Source organism: Erithacus rubecula (assembly GCF_903797595.1).
Source record: "Erithacus rubecula genome assembly, chromosome: 3".
Lineage (NCBI taxonomy): Eukaryota > Metazoa > Chordata > Aves > Passeriformes > Muscicapidae > Erithacus > Erithacus rubecula.
This window is the reverse complement of record NC_136689.1, coordinates 110,113,202-110,131,577: the sequence shown is the minus strand read 5'-3', so window position 1 is coordinate 110,131,577 and position 18,376 is coordinate 110,113,202. Positions and strand designations below refer to the sequence as shown.

Genomic DNA, 18,376 nt, shown 5'->3' with positions numbered 1-18,376 from the left:
TAAGGCTGAGGGGTTGTGCAGTTTGTTTGGAAAATGATTTTGAGAAAATTTAAATTGTAATAAATGTTGAAAATGAAAGAAAAATTATCAAATTAACACATACTGACAGATTTGAAATTAACTAAATTTAGCTTACCCACAAATCATTACTGAAACAAAAATATTTGAGTATGTTACTACATATGTCTACCATTATGATTGCTCAGTTCAAGTCCACAGAGTCATGTTACAGATTTAAGTTTCTGATATCTAAATTTCTGTCATGCAAAGTTTTTGAGCATCTATAATAGGATCAGAATTCTGTGTTCACATTAGACATTTAATTTACTGTGATGTTTTTAATACATTGTTTTGACTTTTCTTCACAACAATTACAATGCCTTCAGAATTATAGAAGACAAGTAAATCAAATCAGCATGGATTTGGAGAAGCACCACACTCAGAAAGAATCAGAAATCAAGCAGCTGTGGTTAAAGTTACACTGTGGTGAGACCATCACTTTCATCTTCAGAAAGTCACCTTAAGGGAAAAACATAAAAACCTGTCATAGACACAGCACATACAAAACTTAAGAAACAGACAATTCTGAGAGCCTGGTTCTGCACCTTTGATTTTCTAGGAGAGGTTTTGCATCATTTTATACAGAAGAATAAACCAACCGTAAGAAAACAGTGAATTTTAAACTTTTGGTTTACTACTCACATATGTGTAATTTTAAAGTGTAATTAATTTTATTAGAATATTTATGAAATATACATAATTTTATTTGTTGGTCATATAGGTAACTAGTAAATTGCTCTAAAAATTTACATAAAATCAGGATAATTTAGAGTAGGGAAACATGTTCTGTGATGGCAAATTATTGTCCTTGTAACTCATTCCAGGAACTCTCTCTTTCCCATATCTCTTTGCTGGTTCACAAAATATTGAGTTGCATGATGCAATCCTAGCTCTATAAGAGCCTATGGAGCTTTTTTCTTTGTATGAGAAACAGGCCTGAGCCTAAAGTTCAGGTAGACTAATTTGAACTAGAACCATGGATACAGTGGTATTAATTTCCAAAGAGAGTTTAAAATCTTTTATACTTTGGAAGGTTTATGACAGTCTACCTGATGTGATATCTATGAAGGGGGTAGTATGGGAGGGATTCCCAGGCAGTAAGTACAGCATCAAAGCAGCTCATGTCTGGAGCTGCACCATTCAGCAGCTGGGAGATAGGGCTGAAGATAAACAGGTCCAGGCTGAAGCACAATTGATTTGGGCAGCTAAAGCTGAATGTGAAAGTCACAGAGCCTAGGAAGGGTGTGATGTGTAAGCTAGAGAACAGGCATTTAAATGGGTTAGCAAAGGATTCAGGTTTCTCAGTGATTAATATCTTTTAGAGATGTTATTTGTATTGGAGGAGGCTCTTTTATGGGAGAGAATGAGCCCATTCCTCATTCACTCTGTTGGCCACAAGACAAGGAGCTCCATGAGGGTCTCCATGTCTCAGCTGGAAGGGGGCTATGAACTTAGAGTTTCCTCTGTCTGATGAACCTCTGGGTGGCTGAGTACTTTGGGGTTAACCTCCTAATCTCTCCTATTAAATAACTTCCAGTTTCAGTAGGTTGATACACTTCAAGGAAGGCAAAAAGCCCTGCACCACCAAGGACCAGTTGAATGTCCTTGTCAGCAGATGTGGAATCAATCTGTGCTAGCCACTCCCCTACATCAATGATGTGATTCAAGTTCTTGTGCCAGTCTCTTATTTACCTTTGTGCTTTTGCTATAAGATTTTAAATAAAATTGAAAAACAAAACCCAAATCTCTGGGAAAGAAAGATTTTGCTGCAGTCTATCTTCAAGAATCTTCCTCTGACTGGTGTGGTCTGAGAGCTCTTACAAGCCAAAGAGGTGAAGTGGCATCGTCTGAAAATCCTGTCATGGATTGTTTTGCACATCTGAGTGATATTGTGGTTTAAGAACTTTCTTCATGCCCACCAACTTAGATTTAGGTATCTAGAAGATTAGAAGATTAGAGAGCATCTGAGCATGCCTTTGGACAAAGTTGAAGCAAGGGAAGTTTAATGTTGTTGGAAGAAGTTTAATGTTGTTGGGGTCAGTAACACCCTCACACTCTCGTGATTTAGACTGTAAAGACCAGCTGAGTATCCAAGAACTTTAAAAGTTCCTTTTTTTTATTATTATTTTTTGGGTACATGGGCTGGGATTTGGCTTCCATTAATTTTCAAGTTCACAGAAATATTTTGGGAAAGGATAAAATTAAATATTCTTAGCGACTATTTCTGTTTTCAGATTACCAGGTAACATTTCTCATTCTAGATACAGGGAACTTGGAAATTTTCACACTTCTGTGTTTTCCAGATGCATTAAAAAGCTAATTTCCACATGGGTGAACATGAATATGTTTGCATCAGTTATATATTCTGAAGTTCTTCAAGATGTGAACTATATATTGTAATGAACAGTCATTCCAAATATACCCTTCAGTTTAATTTCCAGTTTTTGAAACTGTATTGTTTCAGTTTGATGCAGTCTGATGTTCATCTTCTTTTTGTACATCAGAAGCCCTTTTCTCAAGCAAGCCAGTACCGAAATGTATTCCTAAATTTGGATCACTATACTTCTACATTATATTATGTAAAGTTTTCTTTTCTTTGTCCTATTTGCTGAATGTATCTTGACCCATACTAAGCAAACATTGAAACAGAAGGATTCTAGTGTGTTAATGTTGCCTTTTCTCAATAAAATACTCTACTTTTTTCTCAAGTTTTGAATCTGTGCTGCCATATTCCACTGTCCTCCTTTCTGATTCCCTTCCATGCCTGTCTGCTTATCCCTGATATGTTTGCCAGAGCTATTTATGGACTAATGCTTTTACAGTGTTAACAGCCACCTTTACCTCTTTAAAATATATATGAATACTTTTCTTGGGAAAGGCATTAAATTATATCACTCCCTCTTACAAGCTTGGGAAAATCTAGTGTCTTCCTCTAACAATTCTTCTGACAAATTAGTTTCAGTTGGCCAAAGGGTTCAAAAGTCATTTGGGATGGACTGATGAGAACACAACATTGTTAAAAAAAAATCATTACTGTCTTAGAAAACCAGACAGAAGCAACTGAGAGACATGTGAAAAAGAAAACAGCATGTACAGAGTGCTGATGGACTGATCTACTAACCTGTTACAGTTGAAGCAATGGATTGAATTCCTAGCTGCATCTGTGATTTCCACTATTTCTAGAAACCAGCCACTTGCTTTAGAAGGAAGAAAAAAAAAAAAAAAAACCAAACAGCAAATTTAATATAACCAAAACACAAATACAGCATAAGAAAGCTTTCTAATTTCATTTCCCAAACCCCATGTGGTTCAGTACTTCCAGTTGTGTTCAACATCAATAATAAAACTGAAACACAGATGACTCAAATTACTACCAACTTCTCTCAGTTTTACAGGGAAGGACTTTGATGTTTTTGACAGAAAATGTAATAGAAGATTTTTGTTATAACTTATTTTTCCATATTGGATAGAACAGACAGTAAGACAAATGAAACAGAATGCATGGTAATATTCAATACATTCTTGAAAAAAACATTTTGCCCATTGAGGAACTTGGAAATGCACTCAAAATGCACTCCTAGTGGGCATTCTACTATTCTTTTCTAATTAATGTATCGATATGTATGTGAACCAAGTGATGAAACTGAGTGCTTCTCATATCCCTATTTTTCCAGCAGTCATGATTCAGAATAGCATTTTCATTTAGGCCAGAACTCATATTTGTTTCAGCTTTAAGAAGGTATTAAATATTCTATTTTAATCTCCTATTTTGCTGAGTGAAGAAATACCTTCATCCTTCTGATATAGAATTTTATTTCATAGAATATTAAAATATTAATATTTTAAAACCAAAACTTTATTTTATATATACAATGTCTGTGCTAATATGCTTAGTTGTGTTTGCCAATGCAAATACTTAATGACAACATTTTAAAGCTAATTAGGATTATACTGCTAGCAGTTGACAACCTTTTGGTGCTCTTTATGTGTCCTAGAGATAAAGAATTATATCCTATCTAATTATTTTGGGTTTCAAATATTTGGATAAAGTACTAAGTAGGCTAAAGTCAATAAAAATATTTTTATTTCCAAATGCTAAATTTTAATTCTACATGCTAAAAAAGCATTATGAAAATATTTGCAAATTGTGTAGATTTGGATAAAATGTAAGGGTACTACACTATTTCTTTTTTGTAAAAACAATTTCCCAAAAAAATAGCTGGGTTAAGTAGGCCATGAAGGTGTCTAGGTATTCCACCTTCAATTCTCAAGATTCATTTATTGATACTGTGAAGTACTTTTGAAACTCTTTTAATGAAATTTTGTGAATGGTTTAATATATCATAGACTCTACTTGGAATAGATGACCTTTCATGAAATCTCTAAATCAGAGTCAAGATTATCAGCTATAAAATTTTACAGTCTCTCAAATTTACATGACACTTTACAAAAGAAGAGAAAGGCAAGTTTGCTCTCTTGAACAGATTAAAATCTAATGCTTCATCCTTTATTGACAAAACTCCAACAGACCTCACTGAAATCTCCAGGTATGGAGAAATCTAGAGGTAGCTAGGATGTATTAGCAAACAGATGAGACATCTCAAAGAAATGTAACATTTGAGGAAGCTTGTGGGGATAACAGCTGCTGTGACAAAAGACACTTGGAGGTAATTTCAGAGAAATATTTAGAGGAGGGTTGTCATGTCTAAGATGAATTGACACACACCAGCTGTGCTAGGAAGGCACTATTAGCAGCTATGGGATGTTGATCAGGACACAGAAAGGGGAAAATAAAAATTTTGTTGATAGATCAGGACCCAGGAAATAAAAATTGAATCTATTATTTCCCCTGCAGACTTCTGTGCAGCTCTCAGTACTAAAAGTCTGGCATTGTGGAGTTTCCTTCTCATGTCAGACATAAGCTAGACTGTGTGTATGTATAGCAGTTATCACAAATAAGATGAAAGTCAGCAGGACAATTTGTTTATTATAGATATGTCAACAGGTTTAGTGATTTTTTCTGTTTTCAACACCAGGAAATATACAGCATAGGTAGTTAGGGAAATTAAAAAGCTGTTTAACTTTTTTCAAATAGAAATTCCTATTTGCAGAATTTTTCTTGGCTCATCCTAGAAATTATAGGATTTGGCACTTTATTATGCCTCATGAACTTAGATTAATCAGATTTTTAAACCTAAACCTATTTCTTTGAGATGCAAACTTCACCTGACTAGAGTGCCTTAATACAATCAGACCTTTTGGATTCAAGTTATACATTCACTGCAAATTCAGTTTATGCATCTGTATATCTCTATATGTCTGTATATATCTTGATATCTGCAAATCCTGAGGAGGTTTTAGCACTAATAAATGTAAACTCAAAAGATTATATACTCTAGTCTCCTGTTTTATTTTTATGTAATAAAAATAGAGGTAATAAAAATACAGGTTACTGTACACAGAAACATTTTCCATCATCATGTGTGGCTATGTTCTATAGCCACATCCTAACTTAACATCAGGGCAGGACCTGGTGCACACTGGTTTCCTCAGACTTTCACAACAGGAGATCTACAGCATGCTTTGACCAGAGTCCCCAAACTTGCTCAAGTTGTGGAAAGTTTAGCCTGCAGTTTGAAAATTCAATCCTATTTTATTTAAGACATCTAATAAGGGTTTTGGCTGAGCAATGTCTGAAGGATAAAACTATCTGAGGTTTATTTTAACTAGATCCCTGTTAGGAAAAAAAATATGGTAGAGTCAAGGGAAATGTGACAGAGGGAGTGAAAACAAGGGCAGTAAGGCTGACCTCATTTGTACACAGATTTGTATTAGCTAGCTATAGCAGCAGTGTCACTACAAACGCCCTTTCAAATGTCAGGCAGATCCTTAAAAAGATGTTTGCAGGCTGAGGAACACAGAATACTCTACCAAATCCTTTCCCATTGTGTCCAATTTCAATTGAACGTAGGCTGCCTAATTCTTTTGTCTTAAGCTTGAATGTAATAACCTTTAATATTAAAAAATACAGTTTTTAAAAACACTATACCAATGTTTGGAAGCTTGCATATTTGTCTAGGCCAGTTCTGAGACCAATTCAAATGCAACAGTATAAACTCAGAATAAGTGAGCCACTAATGTGGTTTATTTTCCTTACTGATATGTGGCATAAATCCTCTCTTATTAGGTCTCAGTTTCAACACAGAAGACTCACTTTTCAACTTATAATATGATAATCTCTACCTCTTTCTTGACTTTCATCTACTGTGAAAACATTTTTGGTCTCATGAATTCCCAACTGGTATAGTCTTCTAATATATTTTTAGTATATGATACATAAATAAAAATTCAGGAACATAAAAATTAAAGGCTTTTACTACATTAGCCATTATTTATCTCAAATATGATATACTTTAAATTATTACATTGTTTCATATTGCAGATTTTTAAAAAGAAATTCTTGTTTCTTAAGACTTTTGAAATGTCTGGCTGCCTATCGACTTAGCTGGATTGCTTATGGGATTTCTACATATCTACTTTTCTTTTTTGAGGGGTAATGACACATCCTGTGTAGTACCAGGCAAAAGGAGGGACTGCTCAAGACACTTTTTAACTTGTTCCTTGTGCCTGTAGGTAGCTAGATTTATTACCCTCCTCAGCATGGAAGACAATTCATGGGTAAATATCTTTATCTCACAGATAACCTGGCTGAAGAAACTCAGACTATTTCTAGGTAAAAAGTTGATTAATATTGCTGGAGATAATGAGGTAGATCTCTTAAGGGATATATTTTCACTGGAGTTCTAATTATTTAGTCATTACTTTCAATAACTCCACAAGAGAAATTTACAGATAATATATATATATATATATATTTCTTTTTTACTTAAGGGTAACCATCATTGTATTCCATTGCAGAGGTGGTGACCAAACAGAGCAATTTCTTTCCCAGGATAATATGTTTATTAAATTAGGAGAACATCCAGCCAAAGCACTAGGACATCATGCAGGGAATCTACATTCTTATGCAAATATCTGTATCTGTACTAAGGGTCTCTGAATAACAGCCTAAAGCACGATGGATATCAGAATCAGGCTGATGTGTATGGTTCCATTTCATCTGGTTTTAGGCTTATACATTCAGGGATGCTCACAGCACCAGTTTCCATGGCAAAGTAAAATGTTGGGATGTAAGAGACTGATGTGCTCTCATGCAGGGTTTTCAGGGTGTGCACAACAGCACAGGGTAGTGCACACACACACACATGCACAGGCAACACACTCTGTGCAGTTCAGAATGAGGAAATAAAAACTGGGCACGCCAGTGGATGCAGTATGAAGATGTATTTGGGACTAAGAGGCAGAAGAGCAGCAAAGACAGATAGATGCAATAGAAGTGAAATGTTCCTTGGTGAATCTGGTGAAAAGACCACGCCGAGCTGAGACTGTGACTCGTGTAGTGTTGTGGAAAACTGAATAAATATTTCAAGTTTTCTGAAGAACTTGCATAGATTTAATGTTTGCTTTTCCAGTGTAGAAAGGGCACAACCTATAAAATCTGTGTACTCACCTTTCTTCTTTCAAAGGGATTTTGATGCTCCAGTGACTGAGAGAGTTGAAATATCTCAGATTTGTCCCCATTCCCAAATAAAACAATATGCACATTGGCATCAGTCCCTGCTCCTCTTTTGTCACCTGTGTACACTTTAATAGTATATATTCAGTCAAGTTTTTTATTTGACTTTCTTCTGTATTCAAGTTGCTATCTATGTTATTCTTTTGTTTCTCTCCTCTAATAACAAAAGATCCTGGGATTTCTCTCTGTATTTTGGGCTTATTTGCATTCACAGAAAATTCTCTGAAAAAGAGAACCACATATGTTTTTCTGGTAAGTAAATAATATGTCAAATGAAAAAAATTCTATGAATTTATGTGGAACAACTAAAGATGGGCATATTTTTAAAATATCTATTCACAGAATCACTCTGTGGTAGTTAATTTAATTCAGTGTCTGCTCAGTGTTTTCAAGAATTACACTATTAAAAACACTATTAGATTTACACAATATACTTACTTATTCACTTCAAATACATAGATAGGATGTTCTTTTGCAGCTTCTTGCACATGCAATTTTTTAATATCCAGTTTGCAGTCTGCAAAGAAGAAAAGAGAATAGAGTGAAAATGTTCCATTGCATGACAAGAAATAAGGCAGAATGTCGTTGGTATAATTGTGGTATAATGGTGGCATTCTTACTTATATGAAAACTTCATTTTTTGGTTAATTTATGAATGCAAACAACTGAGTTGAAAGTGCTGGAATGACTACAATATTCTTTATTTTGTTCCTATTTGTAAACCTCAGCTTAGATATTTAGGAGTAAGCATTTCCTTTGTTTTAGTGAAGCAAAGGAATGCTGTCCTCACTGTGCTTGGACAGGCATGCAGAAAAGATCCAGCATGACTCGGGGAGGCACATTTGGGAAGGAAGAGCAGAAACACACATTTGTTTCTTCCTCCTCAGCAACTGTTTGACTAGAGGACTGGAGTTCTATTCCACATGCAGCACAGAGAGGATCTCTTTAGGTGGCAGGTAGGAAGGGAGCTCAGCAGCTCACTGCATCCCTCTGCTGTTTGGGAAAGATTGCTCTCTGACTTACACTTCTTTTTCAATTTTCTGCTGGGGGCTTCAGAGGCGTGGCCTGAGTGTCTTGCCACTAGTTAGTCATGACAACTATTAATTTTCCCTTCTATTATTTATAGCTTCAGCCCTGTTCAACAAACTGCATTCCAATCTCTTCAGCTACTATCCAACTCCCTTTAATTATATCAATAGGATATAATAATGCTTCTATGGAGGAATCTAGGTCATTGTGTTACACTCATGACCTGCCAAGATAAGTGCAAAGAGAGAGCCAGAAGATTCAGGAAAGGGCCATGAACCATCTGATCTTAAAAACTTGCTCTGATAAGGAATGAAAGCATAAATGCACTAGAGAGCATTGCCTGGACTGATCAGTCCTGCAGGGTACCTATGACTTTAAAGAGATTTTGTGGGGTTTTGGTTCAGAATCTTGGTCCAAACTAGTCTCAGTTCAAACAAGTCTAGCTACAATATGGACACCTTTACTCATCTGAAGTGTTTATTATCTCAGTAACCCCTTTGGAAGAAATATCTGTTATACCTCATCCCAATCCTCTCTTCACACCACACACAGAGGCAATGAGCCCACTGCCCCTCCTTTGTGAATTGTGTTTTCAAACCTGAATGGAAAAGTCTCTGCTGTCACGCTCTCAGTGGTGCCCTTTGGCTGCACTCAATTGCCACACTCAGTGACTGTCAGTCAGACAGATGGCTGCAGTTAACTTTCACAACTGAAGCTGTGGGAAACAAAAGCAGTGAGCTGCAGCCTTGCTCCCTGCAGCAGCATGGCAGGGCTGTCCCTGTCCTTCCCTTCCCCTCCAGAGAAACTGCAGCTCCACACTGCATCCCCTGGGAGTGACCCAGGCACTGGCATGTGCTGACCAGCCAAGGAGTTTGTGCATGCTCACTGAAAGTCACCTTTCATACTTGGGTGAAATTGGGTGCTGTGCCTTGAAGGTTTTTATGAGGAGCCTTTGGATGAGCAAACAAAAAAACCCCAAACAAACAAACAAAAAACAACAACAACAAAAAAACCCCACAACAACAAAAACAAAAACAAAAAACCAAACTAACAAAAAAACCCCAAAACACAAAAAAAAAAGAAAATAAAAGAAAAAAAAGAACATAAAAAGTGCAAACACAGAATCCTTGTTTTCCCTGCAAAACTGTCTGAAAGTGTGATGTATTGTAATGATTTGCAATTATATAGCAAACTTCATTAACAGATTTCACAAAATTTTATAATGAATTCTTTGAATTAGTAGCATGATATGCATCCTACAGATAAAGCAGAGTGATGCTGAGGTCAAGAAAATTTTAAGGCAGTTCAGTGACAAAACTTGCTGACTGCCAAACAGAGGTAAAATTTCCCTCTGAATGTCACAGGGAGAACACAGAACTGGGGGGGGAAAACAGTAAAAATAATTGAATCACATAAGGAAAATTAAACAATACCAATTTTTTTCTTGAGTTATAATTATTCTCTGAGATAATTTATTAGTAGTGCATGTATTAAGCACAGAACATAATTAAATTTATCTTAATTTTTTATTCTATTTTCTTGTATGCAAAGGAATAGTTTACTTTCCTGATGCAATAATGCTATAACCTTTAGATCCCAGGATTTTAATTTGTCAAAATGCAGGATTTTGCTTTTTAAACCATTACCCTTTAGCAAAAATAGCCAAAAGGAAATAATTAGAATTTAACTTTGGCAGTGACTTTGTTGCCTTTAACAAGAGGCTAGCTGTGTGCTTTACATGACTGACTTTGGAAAGTAAAAAGTATTTTACCTGTTTTATTGCTGATGAAAAGAGCAATTTTTTCCAGTTCTCCCAAGTTAACAGCATCCACGACAACTAGAAATTACTAGAATAAAATTATTCAGTATTGCAATATAAAACCATGTTACTTAACTGTATGGGAAATTTTGAAAATAATAGGAAATACAAGAATGGATTAAAGGGTAAATTTTAAAATACTTTAAGACAGAGTAACTCATTTTTCTCTCCCTGCTGTACATTCTGCAATGACTGGAGAAGGAATCTGTCTCCTGTGTCACCATAAGTACCATATATACATGCAGTCATATGCACTAAATTTCTCTCATTCAAAATATCTGTTGAAGGTACTGTTAGATGATATGTAACCACTAACAAGCAAAAAGAGATCTTGTTAAGCCTATGCCACAACCTTGCACAGCTATTTAACAACATGGCATTCTGCAGTCAGATGTAATTAAAATTCAAGCACTTGAAAATAATAGCAAAACTCGAGATGTTTTGTAATTTTTTTCATCCTAATTGTTTTGCCACCATCTTCCAGATCTGAAATTTGAGAAGTGAGGCTGGACCAGGCCAAAACAAAAGTGAAAGGATTGTGTTTGGAAGGCTTTATTCTTGGATCACTGTGTTGAAGAGTGGACCTGCCCCACAAGATTGGACAAGGCAGAAGCTGGGCACTACCCTAGCTCAGGCAGTGCTCTCTCTGACCAGGTTCTGCAGCATCTGCATGAGGCAGCCAGAGCTGTCAACTCTCCCAGATGCAGCAAACAGTGAAAAAGTCCTGGGATCCATCCTGGTGATTGAGTTGGGGGCAGGAGGAGAAAGGGCCAGAGAAGGAATGAGAATAATGCTACAACATAGGCACAAAGTCTGTGCAGAAGGAAGAGGCAGAGAGGACTAGAGGAAGATGCACATAGGATGTAGCTCAGGCATGATCTGACCAGGACATCCTCCTCCCATCATGGCTGGAGGTTCCAGGTGAGTCCAGAGTCCATGGTACAAAGGAAGCCATTGAGGGAGATTAATGTAGGCAAGGGTAGGAGGGCTAACATGCTTAAATAGTTGTCTTTGTTCAGGTAGTGCAATCAGATCACAAATGTAGCAACCAAGCTTTTATCTCTCTAGTGTATGGAATAAATTGGAAATGGGAAAGATTAAAGGAATCTCTGAAAAGAAGTTACATACAACAAGGGTAACATATACGAATGTTACAATTCTGTTAATTTTATAAAATTCTTATTATTCCATAGTATCAATATGAATTGCAGCTCTCTGTTAAATTTATGGAAATAACAAGCTTGAAAGTAGCATAATAGTTTTTTTTCACCTTTTCAATATTTAATTGTTTTGCTTTAAAAACTACAGTAGTGCAAAACTGACCTTCTGAACAGCCCTGTGTGTAAGAGGAGAGAGACAGCACCATGTCATCTCTGGGGATTCCTGAGGTTTAAGCATCTCAAAGGAAGGTACAGTAAAGGGAAACTATTTATGTATATACTCAGCTGGAGGCCTCTGCTCATTAATGCACCCAAAGGCACAAGTGTGCACTGCCAGGTCTCGAGGGTCTGTACTCTATCAACTGCATTTTGATAGCTTCAATTAGCCATTAGCAAATGCTTCACCACAATCCCAAGCAGAAGATTTTTTCAAAAAGGAAAATATAACTGAGATAAAATACTAAGGCACTCTATGGATGACAGAGCTGGATCTGAAATTTAACATTATATGGCTTCTGGTTATGGTGAGCGTGATTAGCTGCTTTCCATTCCAATTAATACAATACTGGTTTTGCTTTTAGCTGAGAAAAGGGAGAAAACAAATTAGCTTTAGAAAGCTGTCAAAAAGCATATCTGGTTTTCACAATAAATTGAGAGTAAATTTGTCTGTAAAGATCACTTTGAACTCCACTTGTACCACCTGCTGTGGAGCTTCTTAGAGCTCTCTTGGACATAAATGGCAAAGATTTGGGGGAATATCTGTTCTAGGTTATTTTTTTTTCTTCACTGGCTACAAATCCCTCCTTGAAGATATCTAAAGCATGGGTGGAAAGAAATAAAAACCACAGAAATAGCTAATTTAATTTGTTTGTTCTTTTACCTAAACTTATAGGTAATATAATATCTATTCCTTGAGTGTGATTTTTTTATCTCTTGATTTCAGAATATTTACAAAGAATAAAAATATTATTAAAAAGAAAAAAATAAAAACCCAAATAATGGGGAAATTTGATGTTCAACCAAGAGGTCAGTGATAGAGACAGAGCCAAGGTTATAAGGACTCTAATCTCATCACCCCTTTATCACCCATGCTGCATCTTTCTCTCCTCATTTCTGTGTGCTTATAACTGTATCCTGAATAATTCTGCATGAAATAGGAATCAGTCCTTTGCAAGTGGTACACTCATGTACTTTATGTTAATCTGAAAGTCCTCTTTGTTTCTATCTTTTGTGTAGGAGATGAGAGCCACTGCGACCTGTTCTGTGCCCATATTATGTAAGTGGTCAAGTGAAAATAACACCTCTAAGCAATATAACACCTAAAGCCTAGATACAAATTTTAAATTTTCAATTGCAGCCAAAATATACAAAAAACCCCCCAAATCTCAATCTCTGTTACTTCTACTGAGTTTATTCACATATCTATTTTTGGATGCATTCAGAGACCTCACTGAAATTGGGCCATAAGTTCCAACCCAGAGTGTGCTGGACTAGTTAATGTTACATCTGCTTCAGCTCACTTTAGATGAGCTGACTTTTTTTTTACCCAAATAATTAATTTGTTTTCTGCATAAAGCCCAGGCACAAATTATTTTAATAATAACTATCATTATTTGGTCTGTTAATTAAGTTAGTATTTGTTCCATCATATGGCAGCATTCAGTAAGCATCACTTAGGGAATAGGGTGGATTTTAGGTGAAAGGATTTCTTTTATTTTACTTAACCAAGGTGACAATATAAGAATTGTTGAGCTAATTTTAGGACGCATAAATATTTGGAGTGCATAAAAGTAATAAAGCTGAATCTTCTATGTAGTTTTGATCTGTTATTTACTGAGAATATTTGTTTGGAATGTGCAAACAAACAACAAAATCACTTAATAGTAAATGAGGTATAAAAAATCATGTTGTTAATATCAGTAATATGAGCAGCTGAGGACTAAACAAAAGAGAATAGAAATATTACAATATTGCAAGAAAAGGATATTTCTTATAAACTGTTCTTTGTAGCACATAATAATGCTTTTGTGCAATCAAATGAATATTGCATTTCCCACTTTATGGTACAGAAATTAAGCTGAGTGGGTAATATTTTCCTTCTTACTTTTTAAATTCTTATCCACTCTCTATGAATCATTAAATAAAGATGATAAAATTTTCTGTTTTGATAAAGGTTTCTACTGTAATACTAGGACATGTTAACCTCCTGAACCACTCTACTGCTTTGAAACAGATTTATACCTACCAGAAAGTGCTTCTTTTAATGGCCACTGTACAGGGAATTCAATCCATCTGTCTCCATTAGGAGGAAGAGGAAGTGTTTTATTTATGGTGAGACTAAAGGTATCCAGTGTTGATATGTTCCGTATTTTAAAGTGATGAAGAGACAACTGAGATATGTTGTTTTCTGACTCTGGAGACCAAGTCTCACTTTATGAAGAGTTCCCAAGTTGGATGGCAAATGTATCTAGGAATCAACAAAACAATGAGCTAGCATCCAAACAGGTATAGAGAGAAACGCAAAGGCAGTTTGCAGGAAGACAGAAAGTTGGCTCTAAAGGAGTCAGCACAGTCCTGGACCCATTTGCATCAGTCTTGGTGCTAAAAGTCCCATTCATTTCAAAAGCAGCAGAACCAGGTTGAGTGTAGGCACTTAAGGACATTTTAGCTTGATCCTCTAGGGGCATTCATTGTAATTGTTCTATCAAATTCAAATTACATACAGCAATGATTTCTAATGTGAATAAGTAATGTTAATGTCATTTAAAATGATATGCATTATTAACTATGACTATTTGTTGGGGGAAAAATAATATGCTTGATCATAATGAACTTGAGAAAGCAAGAAATTAAAAATGAAATCTGGCATGCAACTGAAAACTTCAGCTCTGATTTTCTTGGATATTTAAACAATAATACCTCCAATATTTACAGCACTACATGATTATTTATCTTTAAAAGGAAACTCAAAGAAAATTTTAATATATGCAAATCTATATATTATTTTACATCATATGTTATTTGGTTCTCAGTCTGATGTTCCAATTTGTTTTCCATGGAAACTGGATTTGACTTGCCATTGCTTCCCTAAAAAACCATAACCATCTTGGATATATTTTCTGACAACTTTTCAAATTCTGATTTTGTTTCTTCTTGATGCTTTGTGAAATAAATCCTCCATCTGCTTTTTGAACAAATAAAATAAGGAAAATAAAAAGGAAAAAATATTAAGGCTGTTTCTGTTTTCATATATTAACAAAAATATCTGATATAAAATTTCTAAGATGTGCCCTGTTCTACATGGAGAACATTATTTTATAAGCATGTCACCTGAGTATTGAGCAGCTCCCTAAGTTTATTGCCATTTTTTACTATTATTATTGTCAGTACTAGTCAGTGTAATGACATACTGTGAGGAAAATATTCTCACATTATTATTTCAGAATAGATTAATAAAACAAAGTAATGACAGAAGCTACACCTGAATTCATTTGCTCTCTTCCTACAGGCCAAGCAGATGTACTCCTCCTCTCTTGAACTTCTAATTAAAAAAAAAGATAAAATTAATATTTTTGTAGAGAAGTATCTATATTATAATAAAGGCCTGTACTCATGTCTAGTAAGGCAATTGATTGAATATTATATCATTTATATTAAAGATTTAACTAGGAAATGTACAGTGTGATTTTCTAATTAAGCATCATCTAAATATCATCCTGTTAAGTAAACTGTCTCTAGGGCTGGCTCTTTACCAGGAAAAGGGTAGTAACATGAAGGTTCAAATATTTTTGATTTTAAAGCATTTCTGTTTCATTTGTACAATTTATGCTCTGTATGAATAAGCACTAATTGGATGTTTTTAATGCCCATTCTAGAGGCTGATGTTCCTCCCACAGATATTAGCCCCCATTGATTTCATCAGGATTTGGTATAGATCAAAGCTGCTTGCAAACATTAGGTAGTGACCTGAACTGAAAATAAGAAGACTCCTTTTGAGTTCATAACCATGATTGGATTTGCCAATTATTGTATAAAGAAACTCACAGGAACATTTATCCAAATCAATTAAGTCTGGTAAAAACATACAAACCAAACCAAAGCTGAAATTATTTGCTTTTACACTCTAACAGTTTGCCCATTTGTTCTGGTTTCAAATGATCAAAAGTCAGAGATCATACAGCAGATGAAATTGATTGAACAAGAATCTTCTTCAGTCTCAAGAGGCTATTGCTGGACAAATGCCAGCAAATTCCCAGGGAGTTAGGAAGAAAAAAATTAGAACACGTTTTGCAATCCAAGGACTCATCAATACTGTCAATTAACTTATCTGAGAGGCAGGAGAATAAATACATCCGTGTTAGAGGTCCATTCTGGTCTTTGGTGCCTACGGATTCGGTTGGAATGTGTTTTGGTTCGTCCCAGCTTGCACACCAGATTGTATTGAAATCCATGCTTGGATTGAAACCATGACACAGGGAGGGAGGGAGGGTGCACATCCCTTCCTGTCTTGGCAAAGAGCCACAGGCAGTGGGGTCAAAACTGCTCCTCTGTGGCCTGATTACTCTCATGGTGCCAGTCAAAAGTGTCCCCAGTTTCTGGTAAAAGCTGTCCAAACAGTGTAGCATAAATAATGTAAATTAGTGATCTTGAATACAATGGAGACATTTCATCCACTGCTTAAACAGAGTTTTCCCAACTTTTACCTCATTTCTTTTATCTCATTACTCTGCCTAGCAAGAAATTGATATTAGAAGCTTAAGAAATAGTTTACAAGTGTAGAAGTAAGACTTGGAGAGGTGGGAACTTGTAAAAAGGAATAGGACAAATTTCTTGGCGTTTACACCACTGAAAATCTAACAGAGTAACAAAGCAGAAATTATCCTCTGGTAAACAGTGGTTATTAAGTGGTACTAAAACACAAAGTGTTCAGACACACTAATTCCCTGTATAATAACAATATTCTACTGGAATATTTTAAATCACAACTCATTTGTGGAAGCAAATCATATAGCTGCATTCCCCAGTTTGGAATTAATTTCTTAGTGGATGCTAATTTGAAGATAGTGTTGACCTGTGGCATCCAGAGTTACTGAGGCAGATCTTTTTCCATCACATTTAAGCCATGTTTGAGCCATAAACAATGTTTCTGTCCCTGAAGATGCTGACTCTTTCACAGCAATCTTCTCCAGAAGACAGTCAGAGCCACTCCTTTTTTTGACAACCATTCTTTGCAGAATACCAATATCTACTGCTTCCACTTCAAAAACATCCACCTGAAAAATTCAGAATCAGAAGTCATATGGAAACAGAACTGTGTAACTAAATTAGCAGTTTATTTTGAAATATGAAAGGGAGAAGAAAAACAGAATTTTTTTTTATTAATTCAATAAATACCAACAGAACCAGAGATGACAAGTTTAAACATGCTAAATGCCTGCATTAAGAAGTTTTTATTCCCTCTGTGGTTCTGCAATTTACAGTTAAACAACCTCCTTGCCCACACAGATCTATCAGTTGTTTATTCCCACTTAATCAGAAATTTTCCTTCCCAAAATTGTTGTTTAATGACCTACAGGGAATATATTTTAAATATATCTTACTCTCAACAAAATAGACGCCAAGAGCTATTTGAGAAATTAAATACAGGGAATGAGAAGGGTAGAAATTAGCACCACGGAAGGAATCTCTTAGCAAAGAATGACAAACTTGGTTCCAGATTTGGATTAAATAGTAAGATTTGTTTCAATATAAGTAATTGAATTTAAAGGAAAATATTAAATAAAACTATGTTGAAATAAGTTCTGCTTTCTCTACCAGTTAAAAAAGCCACAATATTTCTACAATGTTTAGAACACTGAAGTAAGATTTCTAAAGAAAATTATGATATATCAGACATTCAACACTTTCACAATATGTGATTCTAGATTTTTGTGACTGCTACACTTATTTCCTGTGTCCTCAGCAGAAAAACAGACATTAAATTCTTGGCACAGAGATTTTCCACATATATGCCTTATAAATTTATGAATTATCATCTCATTTCTGCTGGGGTTAATAACTGTTAAAATCTAGTGTTAATTGTGGTGGAATTTCCAGCAGGATTTAAAGATGCAAAGGTAGCTTTGAAGGGTCTAGGTAGCAATAATGATGAAACCACTTGAGTGCTGAGAAGTCTTGAAGTCTTCCAAACACAATTCACACTGAAGTTGCTCTGCCAGAGCAAGAGGGCAGCAACCCTTAAAGGTTTATGCAGAGATGAAACAGAGAATAGCAGTTCTCTTGCTCCACCAGTCACAGTTGCTTTCCTGGACAGGTTTTCCAAGTGAAGAACTGATGAAAGATTTGTGTCACAAAGATGAGCTTAACCAGTTTGCAATTGAATAAGACACAGCATATGCTCAAATATTGAGCTTAAAATTGCAGGTAATATATGACCATCCACTTTTAAAAATCTCCAGAGACCATAAAATTTTAAATTTGTTCTTCAACTTTTGTTTCTTGTTTTTCATGAATATCTGTACATGTGACTTTGAGAGTGTGTTTGTGAAACACACCTTTAACAGTGCCCTAAAAACAATATTCTGCTTGTTATTGATTACTCTATAACTTCTAGACCAAAAGGTCATGTTAGTTAAAACCTGCTACAATGTACTATCTAATCATCACATCTGC

At 35.4% G+C, this 18,376-nt stretch overlaps 1 protein-coding gene across 1 annotated transcript in view; it reads right to left on the bottom strand.

Moving 5' to 3' along the window:
• Nucleotides 1–515: 515 nt before the first annotated feature.
• Nucleotides 516–18,376, bottom strand: part of RP1 (RP1 axonemal microtubule associated) — a gene marked incomplete at both ends in the record, with an annotated part of 160,715 nt that continues 142,854 nt past the window's right edge. The window contains 10 exon segments of the mRNA XM_079299550.1: nucleotides 516–519; nucleotides 3,182–3,257; nucleotides 5,992–6,070; nucleotides 7,631–7,771; nucleotides 7,774–7,918; nucleotides 8,135–8,213; nucleotides 13,950–14,114; nucleotides 14,117–14,171; nucleotides 14,275–14,381; nucleotides 16,776–16,977. Of these exon segments, the coding sequence (XP_079155676.1) occupies nucleotides 516–519; nucleotides 3,182–3,257; nucleotides 5,992–6,070; nucleotides 7,631–7,771; nucleotides 7,774–7,918; nucleotides 8,135–8,213; nucleotides 13,950–14,114; nucleotides 14,117–14,171; nucleotides 14,275–14,381; nucleotides 16,776–16,977 (1,053 nt within the window).